Below are 23795 nucleotides of genomic sequence, written 5' to 3'. Positions count from 1 at the left end.
TTATTGATCCCAGTTTGATTGGCTAGGCTGTCTCTAAACTGTAAATTTGTTTCAGGTATTATTTCTCTTAATTTTGTCTTTATTGTGTTTTTTATTATAATATATATTTCTCCTGTAATACATTATATACTTGTTGTATATATGAAGAATGGTATGTATTCTTAAACACTATGTATTTGTGTATTTATACACACGCATACACACATATGCACACACACATATACATACACACAAATAAAAGTGAAACGATTTTTAAAAGAAAACTTGAATTTAAAAACAGAACAGGAGGAGATATGGAATGGTTTGGAAGGAGGAAGGGAAAAGGTAGATGATGTTTACAATCTCAAAAATAAAAAAGTAGTTAAAATGTTTTAAATTATATATATATATATATAATAATGAAAGGAATGACAATAAAACAGTATTCATACAGTATGCATGTGGTCTCTCTCTCTGTGCGTGTGTGTGTGTGTGTGTGTGTGTGTGTGTGTGTGTGTGTGTGTGTTACATCTTTTAGGACTAACTTCAAAACCTCTCAGCTTTAGGCTCCACTTCAAACATTTAAAATCTATTGCTAATCCCCATTGCCATGATAGAAAATTAAACCTCTTTCATCTAATTCTATCTACTCTGCCTCTTTTCACTAAAATAAAATTCCACCCCATGAATAGAATTCTCTTATTTTTCCATAATTTTTATACTATTTGATTTTAAATAACTAATTTTTGAGAACTTGATACATTATCTACGTCACTCTGACCTATCTCACTCTCCCTCAAGCTGCCCCATGCTCCATCCTCCAAAGTTCATGACCTCTTCCCTAATTAAACACTCTCATTCACAATAGTCTCAAAAATTATATAGGAATAAATCTAAACAAAAGAATGTTATGGAAGACTTCCAAAGAACTTTAATAAACTTTAAATCATTGAAGGAAGAGATTGAGGAAGACACTAGGAAAGGCCTCTCATACTCATGAGCTGTTAGAATTAATCTTGTGAAAGTGATAAGTCTATCAAAAGTAATTTATAGCATCAATGCAATCTCAATCAATATTGCCACAACATTCTTCACAGAAAAAAATCCTGAAATTCCTCCAGAACTACCAAACTCAGGATAGTCAAAGCATTTTAATTTAAAGGAACAATTCTGGAGGTGCCAGAAGTCTAGATTTCAGGATTTATTGACTAGTTCTAGGAATAAAAACGGCAAGGTATTCAGACAGTCAGACAGACAGACAGATATGTGTACACACACACACACACACACACACACACACACACACACACACACACACACACACACCAGACAGGTAGGCAAATTAACAAAATAGAAGACTCGAACATAAGTGCATGTAACTACGGAAATTTTATAGTTGGCACAGAGGCCAAAAAATCATACTAGAGAAGAGGGGGCATCTCCACTAAATAGTGCTGGGAAACTTGAACATCCAGATGCAGAAGAATGAAGTTAGACACATATTGATCAAGAGTTAAGATTTATTTGGCTTCCAACATCTCTAATAGCCCCTGGAAAAATGAACTGTGTGCAGAATTCTTGTGCTTTATTTTTAACAATTCTTACAAGCCAACATCACAAAACTAGTATTGACTAAAGGTACTGCAGATGTTTTTGTCACCCAAAAGCAGGATTTTTGTATTGTTTTCAGATAAAGCACAGACTATAAAAAGTCCTTTCCCAAACACTAGATTCTGATACAATTTCTCTCTCTCTCTCTCTGTCTCTTTCTCTTTCTGTCTCTGTCTCTCACTCGATCAGTGTATACTCTATTGGAATTTTCTATATTCACTTCCCTTTTTCTGTCATCTTTCTTCCCTTCTTCTCCCTACCCTGTTAGCTTGTCAAATCTAACTTCTTTTTCAAGCCTAGACAAAGGTGACGTTGCCTGATGACCTGAACTGCTAAGTCCATGTTAGCTGAATCTATGAACTGTTCTACTCGGGCCTTTTCTACTCTATGTTGTCCTACTGTCATGGTTCCTTACTGTGCCTCTCACTGTTTGCAAGTTATGAGAACAATGGAAGATTCTGCTCTGTTCATTCTAGGGCCTGTTAGAGTGCCTGGCAGAGACTTTTGGAAACTCTATCCATACATACAAACATACATACATAAACACATACATACATACATACATACATACATACATACATACATACATGCAAACCTCTCCTTTCCAGCTATGAAATGGAGCTAAGACAACAGGGTTGCTGTAGGAGGAAAATTGATTATATCTCCATATCGTGCCTTGTTCATAGTGTGTAACATAACAAACTCTTCTTTGCATGCATATTCTATAACTGATATTATTGCCCACTCTGGAGAGCCTCTTGATTTTGCCTTAAAATATTTCATGATTATACAGCACCTGTAGGTTGCTGTCATACTGACAGTTATTGGTGACCACTGTCAGTTGACTGAAAAGAGTAAGCTACCACAGTCCCTATGACAATATCTTTAATTATCTGAGACTAATACTAATCATGGATTTGGATTTTTACTCAAGGTTTACTTGAAATTGGGTATAAACCCAAACTGTAAAGTGATGAATGTAAACATCCTGGGATGAATGGTTGTTTTTAGTTTTTTGTTTTGTTTTGTTTTGTTTTCTCCGAGAGAGAAGATATGTTGTCCCATTCAGGGCATGTGAGAAAATACAAACTTCATCTAAGAACCTGAAATGAATTGGAAGCAAAAGGCACAAATTTTTATGAGCTTCTTAGAGTCACTGGGGAAAGACAGTACAGTTTAACACCGGCTACATTGAAGATTTCCCCTGCAAACTGGGACAGGATTGTTTCTGGGCATCTGAATCCTGGTATTAGTTAGTGGAGAATTGAAAATGTGAATGTTCTATAAAGGTAGGATCTAGTTAATTTATGGAAAGTGTTTTGGAAGCAGGTCGTCTACTGCTGCCCGGACTAGGCAGCCCTGGGCAGAGCAATTTTCCCCAGCTATCAAGGCCCTGCACACTAACATGATAAACCATCATAAAATATAGAAAGAGTTTCAAATATCAATAATTCACCATATTCTGTGGAAATGAGATTAGATTTTAACTTTGACCCTAACTCCTCTAATATTTGGTTATAAACTTTAATAACATTTTTGGAGAGTAAAACTTTGAATTTCATTTCTTCTTGCCAAAGTTCGTAATTGTCTTCACCACCCTTTACTGAACTTGCTAATAAAAACATCCTACAAAGACACCCATTTTTGGTAAGATTCCACATTTGTCTACAAACACCTTGTATTCTACCTATTTTCCTATGTGCATCTGTCAAAAACACCTTCCTCGCACAGACGAAACGGTGTCTAATTGTTGCCATTTTGTTACACATGTGTTAATTGTCTAAGGCTGCAATGCTGTGGAACAAGAGTTCTTCACTGGAAATTTAGTTACTCCATGGTGTCATGGCCTGAGTTTCAGTCAGAATAGGAATTCCCTGAAAGAAGGCAGTTGGCTCACTCATGCTCTGTTTTCTTTTCCCCTCTATATTTCTGATCTTTATTTTCATTTGTCTTTCTTTCTTTAAGATTTCCCATGGGGCAAATGTCCACTGCAGCTCTGTACCAGCAGGAGACCAATCTCTATCCTATATGCATAGTCTCCCCAGAAGAAAGTCTATAGACTGGTGCTTGGAAAATACAAAGGACAACTCTGGTCAAGCTGTGGTATGTATACTAAATTATTGACTTGTTTTCTCTGAATGTGTATATGGTCACTGAATGTACTTTCCTGTGAAATACTGGTTAGAACATCAGAAAATGGACTGGCAGATGCCATACTCCTCGTATTCCCCAAATTCACAGGAATCTTCCTTGGTGACTTTTCAGGCAAGTTTGGAGATCTCAACTTCCTTCACTCCAAATTTCCTAGAAGGCTCCTATCATTCCAGTTTATCCAATCTCAATTCAGCCTTCATCTTTTCTCACACTCTCAGCACTGAACTCCCCAATCTGAAAAGTCTGTAAGATTTATTATTCTAAATGCCTGTTCAAGATGAAATGTTTTCATTTTCCTCGACTGCGAAAGATAGATGATGGGTATTAAAGAGCATATATGTCCTCTAAGAAGAGTTGTTTCCTTCCCTCCTAAGGAAGAGGTCCAAAGTCCCATAAACTAATCAATCTATCCAGAACAGATACTTTTCCTCAGGTGGTACCATCTTGTCTTGCCCTAGGCCAGGCCCAACTTTGAAACCTGTGCCAGTTGTTTTTTGCTTCTGCTTTTACTTGTCTTTGCTCAGAGTTCTACTCACATTTCTATCCCTTATTGTGTTAGGAAGTTGTCCGAAGGCCAAGTGTAATGACAAGAGAAGATTCTTTTCTAATTGCATTGGTCAGGAGAGAACTCAACTCACGCCCATTGAGCTCCAATTTGTTGGACAAACTTCAGAAAGAGCTGAAGACTCTGGACCCCATCTCGTCAGGCTTTCTCCACCAGTCACAGCTGAACCGCCTCTTCCTAAGGCATAAAGTACCTCTGCCATTACCAACACTCAAGCTCCTCTGCCAAAGATTTTCTAGAAGGGATTCTCCAGAAGGGGTATGGATATTATGTGATCTTAAATGTGGGTTCTTTTTAATGTCTCTTCTTTTTAACCCATCAGGGTAATAAAATTAAGAAGTTAGTTTCTTCCTTGACCAAGACCTTTCTTATGGGCCTCTAAGCTTATGCATATTCATAAGTGGAAACGTTTACATGAGAAAATATTGGATGATAAAATAAGGTTTGGGATCTCAGATCTGTTCAATTTTTCTTTAAAGAACTTTCTTGTCTCAACTTTCACTGTCTGTTCTAAACATATGAAGCCTGATACTGATTCAAATCAATGAGCCTTTTTGGGTCCAATGGTGAGCAGGCATGGTCTTTGAGCCTCAAGGTAAGAGTAGAGTAGTAAACTAAGGTAAATTTTTTTCTGACTTAGGCTTCTTAGAAGTTAGAGGTGTCTTTAAAATTTAATTTACGGCTACCATTTTGCAAACTGAGGCCCAGGTTGTCAAGGAAATTGGTTGAAGGAACCAAGGGATTAATGGAAGACATGGAGCTAAGACATGAGCTCACTTATAGTAAAGCCACAGTGGCTTTGCATACAGCCCATGTGACTGATCTCAGTGTCCCTGGTACCTCAATGATCTCATCTAGGAAACCAAGTAAAAACCAACACCACAGGCATCATCTCTTGATTTAGTAATGTAACAAATGGAAATTACTAATGTTGTATCGAACCCTTAGTAGATGCTCAAATAAATGCTCTCTCTCTCCTAAGCTATCATAATTTAACCTGCTCTATCTTATGAGAATTATTTAGAAGTATGTGGCCAATACATGACACAAGCTACATGAAACTTGAGTAAAATTTTATAGCCGAAGACCTACTGTATATGAGACTGCCTAACTTCTTTCCAAGGCTGTCCCTCTGGTTCTCTGGAGGTTTTTATCCAGAACCATTGGATGGCATCTATGTTAGCAGTGGGAATCAGTGACCATCCTTCAATCCCTTACTACACTGGGAAACAATCTTGGCTTATTTCATCTAATCTAATAAATTCTTGTCTTTAGGGTATATGAATTCATCTAAACTTATAAGCATATATTATATGTAATAACCATTTCTGAGATGTGAGAGGGTGGAAATAAGCTAGACGCTACATTTTCCTCCCATTAACAACCCCACATTCTCAGTGGTTTTTAAAAACCTATAACTTATTGATGTTTTGAAATAGGTTCTGATGCAACTGGCATCTGAAGGCACCTATGTAGCTGAAGATGACCTTGAGTTTCTAATCCTCCTGCCTCCCCCCTTCAAGAGCCATGAGAAGAGTCATGTGCTAGCATGTTCTATTTCATGTGGGGAATCAAACCCAAGAATTATGTTGTAGCAGACACTTTACCAACTGAGCTACATTCCCAATTCCTGCTAGCTGTTAGTTTTTAAATTCACACTATATTTGTAGGCACTGATGCTGTTTAAGCTACAGGACTCTCATCCTAATGAAACAGCTGTTCAGGACTTCTTTTACAGGTGATACTGGAGGGTTAAAGGAGAGACTTTCAAGGCCTTTATGCAGGGAGCTTAAGGTGTTCATAGCACCTTATTCAGAACTAGCCACATGGCTCTCCCATGGTTCTGTAAACTTTGTCATTTTCTTGCTAAAGAAATTATATGTGACCTCAGGTATATAGATATATAAAATAGGTAAACAAACAATTACTGATAATGGATCACAAAGAACTGTCAACAATATTCTTCGGTATACATAGAATTTTAATATTTATAAAATATTAAAGCAAGTTTGTACACTAATGAGATAAATATGCTTATTTATTTAATGATTTATTTTTAAATTTATCTTATGTATATGATTGCTTTGCCTTCGTGTATACATGTATGCATGCCATGCCTTGTGCCCGTGAAGGTTAGAAGAAAGCAGAGATGCCAAAGCACTGGAGTTCCAGGTAGTTGTAAACTACCATATGGATGCTGAGGACCAAATTTGAGTCTCCTGTAAGAGCAACAAGTACTATTAACCATTCAGCCATCTTTCCAGCCCCTTATCTGTTCTTAAAATATAATTATATTATAACCCCTTCCTTTTGGCTACCTCAAACCCCTCCCCTTCACCTCCTACTCAAATGGCCTCTTTTTCTTCATTGATGATCATTATTACATATATAAAAATTCATAAGTACAACTGCTGAACCAGTTTTTGTTGCTTATGTGTAGCTTATGTGAATATGATTAATTTTAAGTGTGGTCACTTTGCATTGGATAACCAATTAATCATGACATTGCTAGGAAAAATTAATTTTTAATATGTTTTTACTTTTATTTTTTTATAGTCCAGTCATTACCATTCTTCCGGTCTGCCCACCCATAGTTCCTCATCACATTCCTCTTCCTCCCTGTTTCCAAGAGGCTGTCTATGCCCACTAACCCTCCCCACTCCCTGAGACCTCAAATCTCTAGAGGTTTAGGCATTTCCTCTTCCATTGAGGCTAGACCAGGCAATCCTCTGCTATATATGAGTTGGGGGGCCTCCAACCATCTGCTGCCTTGTTGGTGGTTCAGTATCTGAGAGATCTCAGGGATCCAGGTTAGTTGAGACTGCTGGTCATCTTATAGGGTAACCCTTCTCCTCAGCTTCTTCCAGTATTTCCCTAATTTAACCATAGCAGTCCCTGACTTTAGTCCATTGGTTGGGTGCAAGTATCTGTATCTGTCTGTCTCAGCTGCTGGTTGGGCTTCTCAAGGACAGCCAGGCTAGGCTTTTGTCTGTAAGCACACCATAGCATCAGTGTCATCATCAATAGTGTCAGACCTTGGAGCCTCCTCTTGAGCTGGATCTCAAGTTGGGCCAATAACTGGAACTCCATTCCCTCAGTCTTTTCTCCATTTTCTGTCCCTGCATTTCATTTAGACAGGAACAATTCTTAGTCAGAGTTTTTGGCTGAGGGATAGCAACCACATCCCTACACCTGATGCTCTGTTTTTCTACTGGAGGTGGACTCTACAGGTTCCCTCTCCCCAGTGTTGGGCATTTCATTTAAGGTCCCTCCCTCACCAGGAGGTCTCTCACCCACCAGGTCACCCTCCCTCCACCTCCCAGCCCCTGAGGTTGATTATTTCCATTCAATCTGCTGGCCCTCAGAGCTTCTCTCCTGATCCCCACCTCCCACCTCTAATACCTAATGAGGTTCCCTTTTTCCTCCATGTCCCCTCCCCTCCCATGTCCCTTTTTCCTCTGCTTCCTGTGATTGCTTTGTTTTTTCCTCACAAGTGGGACTGAAGCATTCTCACATGGACCCTTCAGCTTGTTAAACTTTTTGACTTCAGTGGAATATATCCTGAGTATTCTGTACTTTTTGGGGGGTTGGGGAGCTAATATTGACTTATTAGTGAGTACATATCATGCATATACTTTTGGATCTGAGTTACTTCACTCAGGATGATATTTTCTAGTTCCATCTATTTGCCTGCAAAACTCATAATATCTTCATTCTTAATAGTTGAATAATATCCCATTGTGTAAATGAACCACCTTTTCTGTATCTATCTAACCTTCCATTGTGGGACATCTGGGTTTTTTCCAGCTTATGGCTATCACCGATAAGTCTGCTATGAATAGTGGAGCATGTGCCCCTGTGTTATGGTGGTACCTCTTTTGGGTATATGCCCAAGAGTGGTATACTTAGGTCTTCTATTTCCAATTGTCTGAGTAAGTTCCAGATTCATTTCCAGAGACGACGTGCCAGTTTGCAATCCCACCAGCAATAAAAGAGTATGTTCTTTCTCTGCATCCTCTACAACATTTTCTGTCCCCTGAGTTTTTGATCCTAGTTTTTCAGATTATTGTAAGATGGAATCTTACACTTCAGGGTCATTTGATTTGTATTTTCTTAATCACTAAGGACTTTGAATACCTCTTTTCTTTTCTTTTTTCTTTTTTTCGGAGCTGGGGACCGAACCCAGGGCCTTGCACTTGCTAGGCAAGTGCTCTATCACTGAGCTAAATCCCCAACCCCTTGAATACCTCTTTAAGTGCTTCTCAGCCATTCAAAATTCCTCTGTTATGAATTCTGTTTAGCTCTTTATCCCATTTTTTGATTGGATTGTTAACTTTGGAGGTTAGCTTTTTGAGTTCTTTATATATTTTGGATATAAGCCCTCTATCAGACAAAGGGTTATTAAAGACTTTTTCCCAATCTGTAGGCTGCAGATTTGTCCTATTGGCTATATCCTTTGCCTTAGAGACGCTTTCCAGTATCATAAGGTCCCATTTATCAATTCTTGATCTTAGTGCATGAGCCATTGGAGTTCTGCTTAGGAAATTTCCTTCCATGTCAATGTTTTCAAGGTTCTTTCCCACTTTCTCTTCCATTAGATTCAGTGTATCTGGTTTTATGTTGAGGTCCTTGAGCCACTTGGACCTGAACTTTGTGCAAGGTAATAAATATGGGTCTATTTTCATTTTTCTACATACAGACTTCCAGTTAGACTAGCACCACTTATTGAAAATGATTTGTTTCTTCCATTGTATATTTTTGGCTTCCTTGTTAAAGATCAAGTGTCCATAAATGTATGGTTTTGTTCTAGGTCTTCAATTCTATTCCACTGATTATCCTGTTTCTCTCTGTACCAATACCATGCAGTTTGTTTGTTTGTTTTATCATTATTGCTCTGTAGTACAGCTTGAGGTCATTTACTGCCTATAGATTTTTGTCTAGGGGTAGGACCCTGTGAGAGTTCCACCTTCTGTGTTAGTGTGTCTTTGGTATTGCTATTACTCAGGTCTTGTTTAGGCAGCATTATTATTTCAGTATCATGGGTGGAGCTTCCTTGTCATTTCCAGGAGAAAAAAATCTCCAAGACTTCATAATTCTCTGGCTCTTTTAATCTTTCAGCCTCCTCTTCTGTGATGTTTTCTGAGCCTTAGGTATATGACTTACTTTATGTCATGTATCTGTGTGTGTGAGTGTGTGTGTGTGTGTGTGTGTGTGTGTGTGTGTGTGTGTGTCCAGTGTCCATTTATTGCAAAGAGATGTTTCTTTGATGTGGTCTGAGAGCTACACTTTTAAATGGTTATAAATTAAGGTTGAGAATATATTTAGGAATGATGCTAGTGGTAAACTACAAGCTCTCCTCTAAATTCCAAAATCTCATTAGTACTGAAAAGATACATCTCTAATGTAAGGCACGGTTTCTTTTTGTTGGGAAGTTCTTAAGTACAATTAGATAGCTATTAGTTCACATCTAGATAAGAGTGTCACTATTGCACCTTGCAGAATATCTTGCCATTATTGTCATTTGTACATATGCATCTTAGCTGTACAAGACATTGATCTCTTTCCTTTCTGGATGGCTTTCACAGCATGTTCTGATATGATGAAAGCTAGTCTCCAAAGGGAGGTTTTTAGTTTAGATATAGGATCTAAGTAGTGTGTATCATTTAGGTAAATATAAAATACTACCATTCCTTAAGCTTAGTCAAGTATCCTTAGTGTTATTTGTAAAAATACCCTTGCCTGGAGAAATGGCTCAGGAGGCAAATACCTTGCAAATAAAATAAAACAAAAAGAATGAATGCCAATGACCAGCCTTGGCTTAAATAAGGGTTCTGAGGAATGGGGTGTTTTGGACCAGAAAAAAGAATGATTTGAAGCTAATCATGGGAATTGCTAACCTCACACTGTACCAAGTTAGCCTTGAACTCAGGAGTCTACCTGCCTTTGTAAGCACAAAAGATAAATTTAGCTGGGTGGGATCCTGCCCTGCAATCACCATTCCCCAAATCTCTTTATCTCCTTTCTTAATATCTTTCTGACAAGCTGGCTCATAGTGCAACTGCATCTGTTTTGAGGTCTGCAGTACCCCCATATAATTCACATTGTGTCCTCATATTATGTGTAGTTGAAAAATTGTACATTATTGAACTCATGTTTTCACAGTTCTTTCCCACAGCCTTAAGGACTGTCCTGAAGGTCACAGCATTTACCATTCTGCTAAGGACTTTAGAGACAGCTTAGCCTCCCTGACTGCTGTTTCTATTTATGATGGAGTCATTAACCTTGCCAGGGAGACATCTCTTGAAGGAGAAATATAAAGTATATTATGTACATTACTGTTTTTAAAAAGTGTCAACACTCCTGGAGGCTTATGTTCTGCTTGCTCTATTCTAGGGGTGGGAACCAGTCACACTGTCTCTTGTGCAGCCATGCATTACTCAGCACAAGAGTGAGAGTTCAGATTTCTAGCACCCCTATTCATTCCAAAGAGTTGTTGCATTCCATCTGTAATACTTGCCCATGGGAGAGGGTAAAAGAAATCCTAGGACAGACCAGTCAACTAGGCTAGCCAAATTAGCAAGCCCTGGGTTAATCTGAGTGAGTCTATCTCAATACATGAGGTAAAGCATAACCAACATTAACCTCTGCCCTCCACAGAATACACTTATGTGTACATACATGCAAACCACACACACACACACACACACACACACACACACGAAACAAAAGAGTTCAGTCTTAGATGAATATCTGTTATGGCAGGATGTAAAGCATCTCCAACATTTTTTCAGATATTGCTTGATCAAAATTGATCAATACCTTGATTTTGTAATTATCAATGCTAAGAGTACCACTTCACATAAGTATGTAGTTCATATTAGCAAAAGTCTGTTTAACACTTCATATTACCAAAGGTCTGTTTAGCACTATTTCTGAAGTTGAAAATTCTGTCCTAATCCCAATCCAAAATAACTGAATTGATTTTCATGAAAATCAAGTCAGGAGTTCAAACAACAGCTTTTAAAACCAGACATTTTAACTTAATATAATCTAAAGATACAGTAATTTTACCCTAATATGCTGAAGAGTAGTTGTATAGAATATTAAAATCTTCGTTTTCTTAATTAAGCCACTGTGTTTCTGTATGGGTAGAAAACTCCATGAATAGTAAGAACCCTGCAGTTCCCAGTACACAGTTGCCTGGAATCCAAAGCATGGTGTTTCAAGCACAGCTCACTGGTATTGATGCAACTGAATTAGAAGTGTATATGTTGTGTTCTTGCTGAGAATTTAAGTAATTTTGCTTTACCCAACCACAAGGCAAGAATGAGGAGGAAGGACTGTTTTGCCACTTGTCCAGATAAGACCACTTAGCTAAAACCATTAATAATTAACTAATAATTATGGACCTGCATTTTTTTAAATAAGATTTTTTTGAAAATTATCAGTAGTGAACATTTTCCAAATACATTTGACTGCAACGGGCATCTTTCCCTTTGACACAAATTAAATGAAGCTGTTAAATTTTATATTTAACTTTCAGGTGAATTATGGAGAGCTACTTTGTTTTTTGAAAGAAGCAACTAAAGATAATTTACAGCAAAATGGAACAGCTGTATATAGTAACCCAAGGAAAACTCCAAGTCTGAGCCAGGATAAACAAAGGTATGCTCTGCCCCTTTGTAGTCATAAAGTTCCTGCATATCTAAGTCATACTGCTGTGGTGAACTGCAGTGCTGTTGGTAGCTAGATTTGGAAGTTCAAAGTTTAAGATGAAAGTACCAGCCTGCTTGGGTTTGGGTTTTCAGGTGTCACTTCCTTCCTTATCCTTATATGATTAAAAAGAGAGAGGGGAAGGGGGAGGGGGAGGGGGAAGGGGAGAGGGGAGAGATAGAGACACAGACAGAGACAGAGAGACAGACACAGACACAAAGACCCTGCAAGCTCTTCTATAACCCTTTTCACGAGGGCTCCACTCTTATAAACTAAGGCTCCTGAGTGTGAGTTTGGTAAATAAATATTCAGACTATTGCACTGGCCTTCTAGAGCTTTCAAGGCAGTAGAGACATTCCCTAGAGCTACTTGTTCATAAACACTTGCCCCCATCTTTTCTTCCTACCTGCCTTCCTCTCCCTTTCTTGCCCTACCCTGTCCATCTCCTCTCATCTCCTCTCTCTCTCTCTCTCTCTCTCTCTCTCTCTCTCTCTCTCAGCATAGAAAAATATTTTCATTAATTTCATATATTTACTTTTAATTATTTACTTTTACACTCGAGATTTTATACCCCTCCCAGCCCACCCTACCCCCCCATCTGTTCCATATCCCATACCTCCCCTCTCCCTGTCTCCACAACAATGTACTCACCCCACCTATCCCACTAGAATTCTAAACTTCCTGGGGCTTCCATCTTTTGAGGGTTAGATGCATCTTCTCCAACTGAACCCAGACCTGAGAGTACTCTGCCGAATATGTGTTGTGGTCTCATATCAGCTCTGAATGCTGTCTGGTTAGTGATCCAGTCTCTAAGAGATCTCAGGGGTCCAAGTTACTTAAGACTACAGTTCTTACAGGATCACTCTCCTCTTCAGCTTCCTCCAGCTTTTCCCTAATTCATTCAGAGGGGTCAACAGTGTCTGTTCATTGGTTGGGTGCACATATCTGCATCTGACTCTTTGAGCGGCTTATTGGGTCTTTCAGAGGGCAGTCATGATAAGTCCCTTTTCGTGAATGCCCATAGATTCGGTAATGGTGTCAGGTCTTGGGGCCTCCCCTTGAGCTGGATCCCACTTTAGGCTTGTTGCTAGACCTTCTCTTCCCCGGCTCTTCTCCATTTCCATTCCTGCATTTCTTTCAGACAGGAAGAAGTATAGGTCAGAGTTCTGACTGTGAGATAGCAACTCCATCCCTCACTTTTTGCCCTGTCTTTCTGCTGGAGGTGGATTCAATATGTTCCCTCTCCCCATTGTAGGGCATTTCATCTAGGGTCCCCCCATTGAGTCCTGAGGGTCTCTTACTTCACAGGTCTCTGGTACATTATAGAGGGTCCTCCAAACCTCTTTCCTCCTAAGGTTGCCTGTTTCCATTCTTTCTGCTACCTCTCAGGGCTGCTGTCTTTTCCCCCCACTCAATACCAGATCATGCCAAAATATCTGCCTTTTTGTTTTTCTTTGAAAATAAAAAAATCTAATTCTTAAATAAAAAAGAATCACATAGGGTGCAGAAATCAATGTTAAACTATGAGCTCAGAAAGTAGGTTTGGACAGTGAAGTCCTATATTATTGGTATTAACAAATGGTTTTAAAATTTAAAATTAAGCAATAATTTTTTTAGATAATCTTAAGCAAAAGGCACTACAGATTGTTTTTTTAAAGTGTGTGTGAGAGAAATATTAGAGATGGAGAAGAGTATAGTGTGACATTTTCTGTGTTTGCCAAGAACAGGGAGGAAAGGCAGTTGTCAGGAACATGGGTTCCATCACCAAAATCCTGGGTTCTTCTCCTTTGTCACTCTATACTCCATCTACTTCCTTCTTGCTTTCAGTGTCCAGTTGGAAATGGAGACTCAAATAATCTTTCTTACATTGATTTCTAACTGGTAACAAAGCCAAAGATTTTCCTTTTACTGAAGATGTTCAATCTTAGATTTAAAAGTGTGCTCTTGTGTGTGTGTGTGTGTGTGTGTGTGTGTGTGTACACATTATATCTGTGTGATTATCAGTCCAGAAACTAAAAGGTAATCATGGAAGGCCAGAAATAAAGCTGAAGAATAGAAAGCAATCGAATGCACATGTCCCAAAGGTAGAAGGGTTACTCCTGAGGGAGGGAGGGAGGGAGGGAGGGAGGGAGGGAGGGAGGGAGGGAGGGAGGGAGGGAAGCAGTTGAAGGTATGCAGAGGACAATGGGACAGATAGAACAGGATAATTGATAGCAAAGTATAATAAGACATGAGTGTTTAAATGTCAAAATGCAATGGAACAGGATAGCTGTGAGCTCCTTGCCAACCTTTTCTACACAACAAGATAAAGGAAGGCAGAGGTATAGAGTGAAAGTCTGCACTAAAGTAACTAAAATTCAGAGAGGAAAGAAAGAAAGAAAGAAAGAAAGAAAGAAAGAAAGAAAGAAAGAAAGAAAGGAAGGAAGGAAGGAAGACAGACAGACAGACAGACAGACAGACAGACAGACAGAAAGAAAGAAAGAAAGAAAGAAAGAAAGAAAGAAAGAAAGAAAGAAAGAAAGAGAAGCACAATGTTATTTCAAGGAGTGCTTGGTGCATAGTGTTTTTATTATGTCTTTTTTTCAGTTAGAAATAAGGTTACTTCATAGTTAGAAATTATATCACTGCACATAAATGTCCATGAACCGAAGAGTAGAGTTGATTTTATTACTGGAAATTTTGGCTGGTTCAACCAAAGTTGCTGAATGTACCATAAAAATCAGGGTTTACTCTTTGGGTTCTTAATCTTAATAATAAACAAATTTATGAATGATAGGATATTTTAGTATGTAGCAACCAGCTTTCATTTACTAAAGATTATGAAATTGTAGCCCTGGAAATTTACCAACTATTTAGATCTCTTCAGTGCCAAATGGGAGGTCTCTTCTGGCTCCTGTACCTTATTACATTTCTTTGTCTCATGGTTCCGAACTTGTTTCCTTCCTGACAGGCATTGCATTTGGAATTACTTATTTGGCATTTGAGGTTAGGAATGGTGTCTGTCCTAGCCAAATTTGTGTCTCAGTCCTACCATAGTTACTGGCCTATTTGAGGAGCTCGATGAATATCTATTGAAGAAGGCATCTGCAGTTGTCTCAGGATGTTCCATGATAGGACTTGCAGGGACACCTAGGAATCTCTGTTTAACAGAAGCACATAAAGACGTCATTCTGAGTGCATTGGAGAAGACAATTGCTTTGTTCAGACCAGACAGTGTGTTTGTAAAAACATGGGTCTAAGCCTGCCGCTCAGGAGGGAGATCTCTTTATCATCTCCTGAGTGGGGCAGCTCTGTGACTTGAGGGCTAGAGCCCTCATCTCCTCAAATGAGCCAGATGAAATACACTCCTGTAACAGCCTTTCCAGAAATCCTGCCATTCACAGTACATTCCGAATAGTACCAATCACTGAAAGAAGCCTGGTGTATGTGGATGTCAGGTATAGAGATGTTATAGCTTCCTTCTGAGGAAATAAAACTTCCCTTCATAAGTGTAAGTCAGTTTCAACTTCACAAGGAGGGTGTCATTCAAATGGATCAGGGGAATACTTCAATTTGGAGGTAATGGGTTCATGAAACAAATCAGAATAACATTTTAGTGCCCCATTCTCACTCCTCTTATTTAAAGAAGAAAAAGTCAGGGGTTGGGGATTTAGCTCAGTGGTAGAGAGCTTGCCTAGGAAGCACAAGGCCCTGGGTTCGGTCCCCAGCTCTGAAAAAAAGAAAAGAAAAAAAAAAGTCAAACATGACTGTCTCAGTACTTACACATCTGCATGTAAGACTGTAAGTAAACATTATTCCTGAATCACTCAGTTCTCAAGACACAAAAAGGTAGGTTAGAAAGTATGCAATAATTCCTCCGCCCAATAACAGGCAAATCAATTCCCATATAAATCCGCCATCACTATATGGGAGCATCCGCTCAGCTTTGTTGTGACAAAAAAATGATTTGGGAATTTAATTTGCTATTAGTAATGGACTGAATTTAAAAACAGTAAGATTAAGTAGGTCAAGCTTGGTTCACAACTTGTTGCTATTTTTAGTTTCAAATGAGAAAAAGGGCTGGAGGACAGATTAGGTGTTTAGGTCTGTTAAATAGCCCGCTAGGTTTGTGCCTCCTGACAAGAAAGTATAAATATCGTTCTAATGAAAAGGGAGCATGTGAATCTATGAACCCTGCACATGCAGCCCTCATCCAGACAACTAAGATTTGGTAGTGAGATTCAGTAAGTGGCTGGACTGATAAACACAACCTCAAAGCCTGCAGAGCCTTTTAGCTGGTTGTTCTTTCATAGCCTTTATTTACCTGTCTAATCAGCACTCCACCTCAAGACTCCAGCTTACTGTCTGACGTGAACAAGAGCCTGCTGCAGATTTTGAAGACGGCACTAAGAACATACCAAGGCAAGTTCAGTGTAGACTGCCTCAACCTGAACTTTCAAAAAGAAGATCACTCATTCTCTGGCTGCCTGCCTCTGCCCAAGGTAACCAAAATTACATGTCAGATTTGACAAGAGTCAGCAGGCTACTTACTTTAGAATACTGAGTCTATATTAACAATAAGGCACAGCTATGTTCTATGTTCTCACTATAGATTACATTATACTACAACTGCTTGGGGTGTGTGTGTGTGTGTGTGTGTGTGTGTGTGTGTGTGTGTGTGTGTGTGTACTTGAGAAGAGAAAACAAAATAGAGAAGAGATTTATGAAGCATGCAGAATTGGTCCAGCAATTACTTACGTTTGGGATATGTTTAATGTTAATAATAGAAAATATGATAATATCCAAATAACATTTCACAATGCAAGCAAGTACTTTTTCAAGGCCAAATTCATTTCTCACATCCTCTCTGAGCCTCTACTTGGGGTCAGCATGTGGCTTCTCAAGCCTTTGGAACACCATATTTTAGGACTGATGTAATTTATTGCAGATAGAGCCTAGCATGCTGATTTGAGACAGTAATTACCAGTGCAGATGTGTTTCATGGAAGAGGACCCAGAACAATATTAATTCATGAATCTTCTGTAGCCAAATAAACTGATGTCGCAAAGCTATCCAGGGCAGCGGTGGAATGATGATCGTTGCTATGACTGTAACTGCATTGATAATATCACAGTCTCACACTGCTTCACTCTAACGAGGTGCTGAGCACTGAGCTAAATGCTTAACTGACACGATATCCTAGAATTTCAACAAAATTAACTCCTTACACAAAATCATGAAATGTAAGTAGGCATTGGCACTGCCCTTTTATAAGTGAAATAAATTCTGAATTTTGAAAAGAAAAAAAATGAACTGAATTCTGGGACACAAGGTCGGAGTCCACATTTCAAGTATAGAACAGGTTGGAAATTGACACCAGAGGGAATGCAATTAAGAGGGGATATCCAGAAGTTTTTACTGAGCACAATACCAAAAATAAATAAATAAATAAATAAATAAATAAATAAATAAAAATTAGAGAATTAGGGGAGGTTGGGAATTACAGGAGAAAGGTACTTTCAGAAGCATCACAGCATACTCAGGGGTTAAAAGTTAAGAAGTTAGAGTATCTTTTTATTTTTTAATTTTATTTTATTTACTAAGAAAACAAAGATGTAGTGACTTACAAATAGGCTATTATTCTCAAACAAAAGCTGCCTTCCTCTGGTACTACAGAGAAAGTATGTAGTACATTTTTCATGTTGCAGCCACCATGAAAATGCTAATGTCTGTGTGTGTGTGTGTGTGTGTGTGTGTGTGTACCTGTGTACATGTGTACTGTACATACAAATTTGTTTCAGTAAAAAGAGAATACTGCAGGGTAGTCTGAAAGTTATGACTTGTCTTTCCTGTGTTCAGAAAGAAAAGATTAAGAAGCAGCAGACCTTTGTTAGATTGTAAACCACGTAATGCCATTGGTGAAGCTTGTGTTTACAGATGTTATGCATAAACTACAACACAGATAGGTTGAAAATTAAATGACATTCACCTAATCTCTTTTGGTCTTAGATTTTTATCTGGAAAACCAGGGTTCCAAATAGTCACTTCCTTGGACTATTGTGAAGATTAAATGAGATTAAGTTTATGAAATTATTTGTATATAGTCTGGTACATAAGACTTAAATAGGTTAACCTTCACACACACACACACACACACACACACACACACACACACACACCAGTTTTTTGAGATCTCAGTCTTGTGATCACATGATACAACATTAAACACTAGCTATCTGTCATGGAACCCTTAAATGTTCTTGTCTACAGCTGTCCTTGAAAGCTTAACTTTGTGGTTCAGATCCATGGAAATGGGGTGTATTTTCCTTAGAGATGGTATGTCTTTCATGAGCCATCTGGCATCTCTTAAGACAGCTGGAACTCACTATGAGTATAATATAGTTCTGGGAGGCATGTTAAATAGAATTCTGCTTCCTCAGAATGTGAAGCAAATTAAGGCCCAAGGGATATTTGATACAGGAAGCAAAGGGTACAAACCACACCACAACTTCCTTACTGCTGGATCCAAGCTTGAGAGCAGACTTTAAAGGCCAGAACTAGAAGCACTGATATTTTGGACCTATAAGTCTTAACTTTCTTAAAGTGTGAAAGAGAAAGTCATGAACTTTATTGGGTAATCTATGACAGCTCTATCCTGCTCCCTGCCATAAAAACAAAAGTGAGAATGAAGTAGAGATGTGAACACCCAAAGAGCTTTTAATTCAAAGGGTTTTCAGAGCACCTGTGGCTCCTAAGAAAAATAAATATTATCAAAAATAACATACAGATCCTGACACTCAGATCATTTGGAATTTGATCAATCATAAAAAGGTATAGAAACATATTAAATATGTCTTCATTATCTGTGGACTCCTATATCTTGTTATCTTGTGCATCTTCAGTGTAATGATGGTGTGTTAGGACTGTAAATGCAAGGTGGATCCACATTTATTTCTTTATTAATTGTTCCACTGCTGTACTCTTCTTGTTACTGTGACAAAATGCCTTAGCAAAATCAAGGAAGAACTGGCTTATTTTGGCTTACAGAAGTTACTACAATCTTGGCAGGGAAATTATAGCAATAAGGGTTTGAGGCCCCTGGTTACATTGCATCTGAGGTCAAGAAATAGAGAATCACGATTAATGATTGTTCTCACCTCACTTTCTACTTTTTATAGATTCAATAATTATAGCTTAGGGAATGACCATCCCTTATAGATTCAACAATTATATCTTAGAGAAGAGTGTTATATCATGTGACCTACAATCGGCAGGTATTTCCACCTTAATAAATCTATTAAAGGTAATCTCCCACATTTATGCCCAGAGACAACTCAGATTATTATGTATCTCACCAAGTTGATAATTGAGATTAGCCATCACGCCTTCCCATTTCCTGAGCAATCTATATATTTCAGCAGGACTATAGAAACTTAGCTCTTGAGCAAAGCCTGACTTTAACACTTTTACACAAATTCCAAATTTCCCGTTTGAACATTCTTTAGAACATCTGAATCTCCATCCACCTTCTGCAACTTCTCAGACACCCTTTTCATATTTAATTTTTTCTATATCCCTGTCATAAAACACTCCAAATATTTCTACTAATCCATAATTTTTCTCTACATTTAATACAATAGTCGTATTTCTGATCTACATGGTATATTTAATTTCATGTATGATACATTAATTAGTTCTAGGCACTAATGACAACAAATTCAATCCTGTTCACCAGGAGCTTCAGGAAAGGAAATGCCTTTGATATGCTATGACAGCATAAGGCATAGCCATGGCCTTGAATGTAGAACTAACTAGACATCAATATAATTTATCCTAAAAATAAACTAGGGAGATTATATAAATATTGAGCCTTGGTCAGCATATAGGTTTGGCAAAGAACAAATGGGGAAGATGTAAAATGATAGAAAAGGTGATCAGGGTCAAATGAACAGTGTGAACCATCTCCAGAGTCAGGAAGGACTCATGGAAACAACGACCACTTCAAAGAGTGGCTTGTGTTCAACTAATGAAGAGTATCAGCCTATATAAGAAGGGTCTTTCCATGGAGTTTATATTTTATCCTATAAAACCATTGCAACCCCTGAAGCATTTTAAATGTCCAAATGATATGACCATATTTGAACTTCCAGAGGGACTTTTGAATGTAATTTGGAGAGGTTTTTTTTCTTTTTCTTTTTTTTTTTTTTTTTTTTTTTTTTTGGAGCTGGGAACCGATCCCAGGACCTTGCGCTTGCTAGGCAAGCACTCTACCACTGAGCTAAATCCCCAACCCTATTTGGAGAGTTTTTAAGGCAAAGTTTCAAGCAAAACTGAAAGGAAAGAGATCCCTGTAAGAAGCTGCTCCAGGAAAATCGCAAACAATAATGATGCCTCAAGTAACACACTAAACGGAGAGATGGAGACATTAGACAAGATAAGGTCAGCTTTGATATGTCGCTGGATATAGGCCCAAACTAACTCCAAATTCATGAACTTGTTAGAAGACAATGCCATTTACTCAGATAGGAAACAAAACAGGGGTAAAGTGAACTAGTAGAATAAGTTCTTATGGACAACTTTTTGAACATGTTAATCTTGGTAATTAGACTGAAATTACTTATTTTGAGACTCAAGATGTAGCAGACATCATTGGAGCAGTGTAGACCACTACAGAACAGAGGAGTGTGAGGCAGGAAACAGGTTGTAAAAGCCATTCATTATGGAGAATTTAGACAAAAGAAGCCAGTGAAAGAGATTAAAAATTATCACGGGAGATGTGTGAGTACTGAAGAAAACTATGAAAGAAAGTTTGGAGGAACAGGACACGGCCACCCCATGCTGCAAAATAGGACTTCTTTGAATAGGACTAAATCTGGTCATTAGAAATCCATAGAGGTACCTTTAACTGATAGTGATGGTTGAGTCAAGCGATAGTGTAAAACACAACATGAGGAAACTGTACTATTGCTAAATAATATAGTTTATTGACTTTTAACATTTATTTACTCCTTATTGAAAACATTTCCTCATTGAACAAAGGAACTTAAACATTTCCTGCTAAGGATCATTAGTATGGATATTTATGCCTTGGAGGATTTTAATAGTAATCCAGAGTAACCCTGCCTGTAACTTTTCTGGTACATGTCTCTATTGCTCCTCATGACAGTCAGTTACATTTTAGCAGTCATCAATCAGTCTGTGTCTAGATACCGTGATTGTACTCTTTCTAATCTGCTATTCATTTTAGCCTTCAGCAAAACTGAACATTGACAGAGTGATCTATTTTGAGAATAGAATTTCAGTATAGGTGTTCAAAAACATATCAGTACATGCTAATCACTATAAAAGATAATCAGTTTTTACTAACTAGGGGTGGCAGAATGTGGTAGAAATTTCCATATCGTCTTGCTTTTTTTTTTTTTTGCTAACCCCTCCCACACACATTCCATTTTATCCATTCTTTACTTGAACCTTTATTATTCATGACAGCGAAACAATGGTGGTAAGAAAAATAAATGAATCGAGCACCATCCCACCCTGGAAAAGATACTGTCTGTCAAGGAAGCTCAGAAAACAGTAAGATTGCTGCTTTCTCAGAAAAAGGCATAAAACAATTGTCGAATGGGTAGCACCATAACACAGTTCTATACTGCTCTGTACCTTTTTTCACCTGTTATTCATATCTTCTTGTCTTCTTCCCAGCACTCTCCTTAACTCCTTATACTTTTAGTTAACTCTGTTCTTCTTTATGTTTCAGAAAAATCTTTTATTTTTCTCTGCAAGTCTCTCTGACTTAATTTCTTTACATCTAGAAAGTAACAGGCTTGTTTAAAAACCTCATAAAAAAGGAAACATGAGCTTTTGACCTCTGCCTTCTTTCTTACTTACTATGTGCCGAGGAGGAACACGATGCCTTGGCTCAGCCAGGGACATGTTACACAGAGCTAAGCCCTGTTGCTGTTTAAAAGGTAGATTCCGTTATTGTTTAGCTATGATTTCACTAATAGATCTATAGAAAATTGCTATTGAAAAGAAGAGATCACACCACATAAGGCTTCCCAGGTTCAGGACAAAACAGAAAGTGTGGTCAAGAGCCTGTTACTATTTTTCTTGTGGAAAGAATGAGCAAAGCAGGGTAAGAAAGCTCAAGATTGACTAGTTTGAATAATTCCCTTGAACTCTGACAGTTTAGAAACTATCCTGGTCCTATATCCAAGGATGATAGTTCAGAGGAGTAGTAGAATACTGGAGGCACTTATAAAGACATTTCTTTAATTTGTTTGCTCACATTCAACTGAGTGTTCTACTCTCTCTGGTAATTAGCTAACCTAAGAAGGGCAAGACAGAGATTGGAATGGGTAATGTGTTAATTGTGAGTTTGTCGAACCTACAATTGGGGAGGTGGGTTTTCTGCCAGGTCTGTGAGGATTATTTTGTTAATATTAATTGTTGAAGGAAGATCCTCCTTAATTGTAGGTGAGAACTGTCTATGGGCTGGGGATTCTAGACTAGAAAATAGAGAAAACAAGCTAAGGACTACCATGCATTTCTTGATCTTTGCTCATTGAATATGGATGCAATACGACCAGCTGCTGTATGTGCCCACCGGCCTTACTGATGCTATTATTTGATGGACTCAACCTTGAACTATGAGTTAGTTGAAACCCATTGTCCCTTAAATTGCTTTTGTAAGGGTAATTTCCTACACCACCACCAACAACAACAACAAAAAAATGCCATTAACCATGAACGTAACACACTTGTTTTTACAAATCAAAGTAAAGGATATAAAACGTTTTACAATTTAGCAACAGTAAGAAGGGCAGATCAATCCTCCACCTTAACTATACATGAGTTGACAAAAATGTAAGTAATAGAAAGCTTAGTGGCTTCTGAATAATAAACTACACTTGTCTCTCAACTGAAGGTGTCTGTTACCTATAAGCACTGAGCTGGAACTCTGACTCTGAGTGATACTTGAATGGCACAATGTACTTCTGAGCAATGAGTCTTTGTTAGAACTGTGTAGGCTATAATAACGGGAAGAAATTAGAACACTAATTCCATTTTACTGAAGCTTCAAATTCTGCCTTATTTCTAGATCATGTCTATATGTAGCAAGCATGGATTGCATATAACTATGACCCTGCTGGAAACATTGCTCCATCACCAAGATTTGGGTTACCGAGGTGAAATAAAGTAAGTTGATTGAAGGAGTTTCATGTGGGAACCAATCAATTTCAATCCCTTGACAGCTGGGTTAAAGAATTATTGTTTATTAAAGCAAACATGGGCTAGTAAAATAGCTTAGTCAGTAACAAGCCTTTACTGTCAAGTCTGGTGACCTAATTCAGCCCCTGGATCCAACATGGTGAAATGAGAGAGCCAGCTCTCACACGTTATCATCTGACCTCCACATCTATGCATGCACATATACACAAAATAAATAAATATAATCTCTTAAATATTTAAAACAAAACGTTCTCGGTTGTCATAAAAACACAAATCAGGAATTTTCTTTCAGCCCTTAGGAACTATCACTACTTATATGTCCATCATAAATAGCTTCATAACAGACCAAACAGATTAAGCAGTGTTATAGAAGGTTGAGGACCAAGCATCATCATCAAACAATGATTATTAAGAAAGGGAAGCAACGAGATTGCCTTAACTTGATGCAAGAGGAAATCGAACAGGCGAGAATCTTCAATGAGCAAATAAGATAGAGTTGAAGGTTAGGAGGAGCAAGGAGAATATAACACACCCCACCAAGAGTACAGATCCAAGTCCCCAC

The 23795-nt window shown here is 38.2% G+C and overlaps 1 protein-coding gene across 4 annotated transcripts in view; it reads left to right on the top strand.

The window, feature by feature from the left end:
* The window catches only part of C5h1orf87 (similar to human chromosome 1 open reading frame 87), a 69265-nt gene that overhangs the window by 22350 nt on the left and 23120 nt on the right, over positions 1-23795 (top strand). For all 4 annotated transcript variants that reach the window (XM_087550525.1, XM_087550527.1, XM_087550526.1 and 1 more), the window contains 5 exon segments: positions 3556-3693; positions 4304-4567; positions 11853-11974; positions 16338-16503; positions 23103-23200. In XM_087550525.1, coding sequence (XP_087406651.1) covers positions 3556-3693; positions 4304-4567; positions 11853-11974; positions 16338-16503; positions 23103-23200 — 788 coding nt within the window.

Source organism: Rattus norvegicus, chromosome 5 (genome assembly GCF_021556685.1).
Source record: "Rattus norvegicus strain SHRSP/BbbUtx chromosome 5, alternate assembly SHRSP_T2T, whole genome shotgun sequence".
In the NCBI taxonomy this organism is placed as follows: Eukaryota; Metazoa; Chordata; class Mammalia; order Rodentia; family Muridae; genus Rattus; species Rattus norvegicus.
Note: the sequence above shows the minus strand (reverse complement) of the source record. Positions and strands in the feature narration are given on the sequence as shown.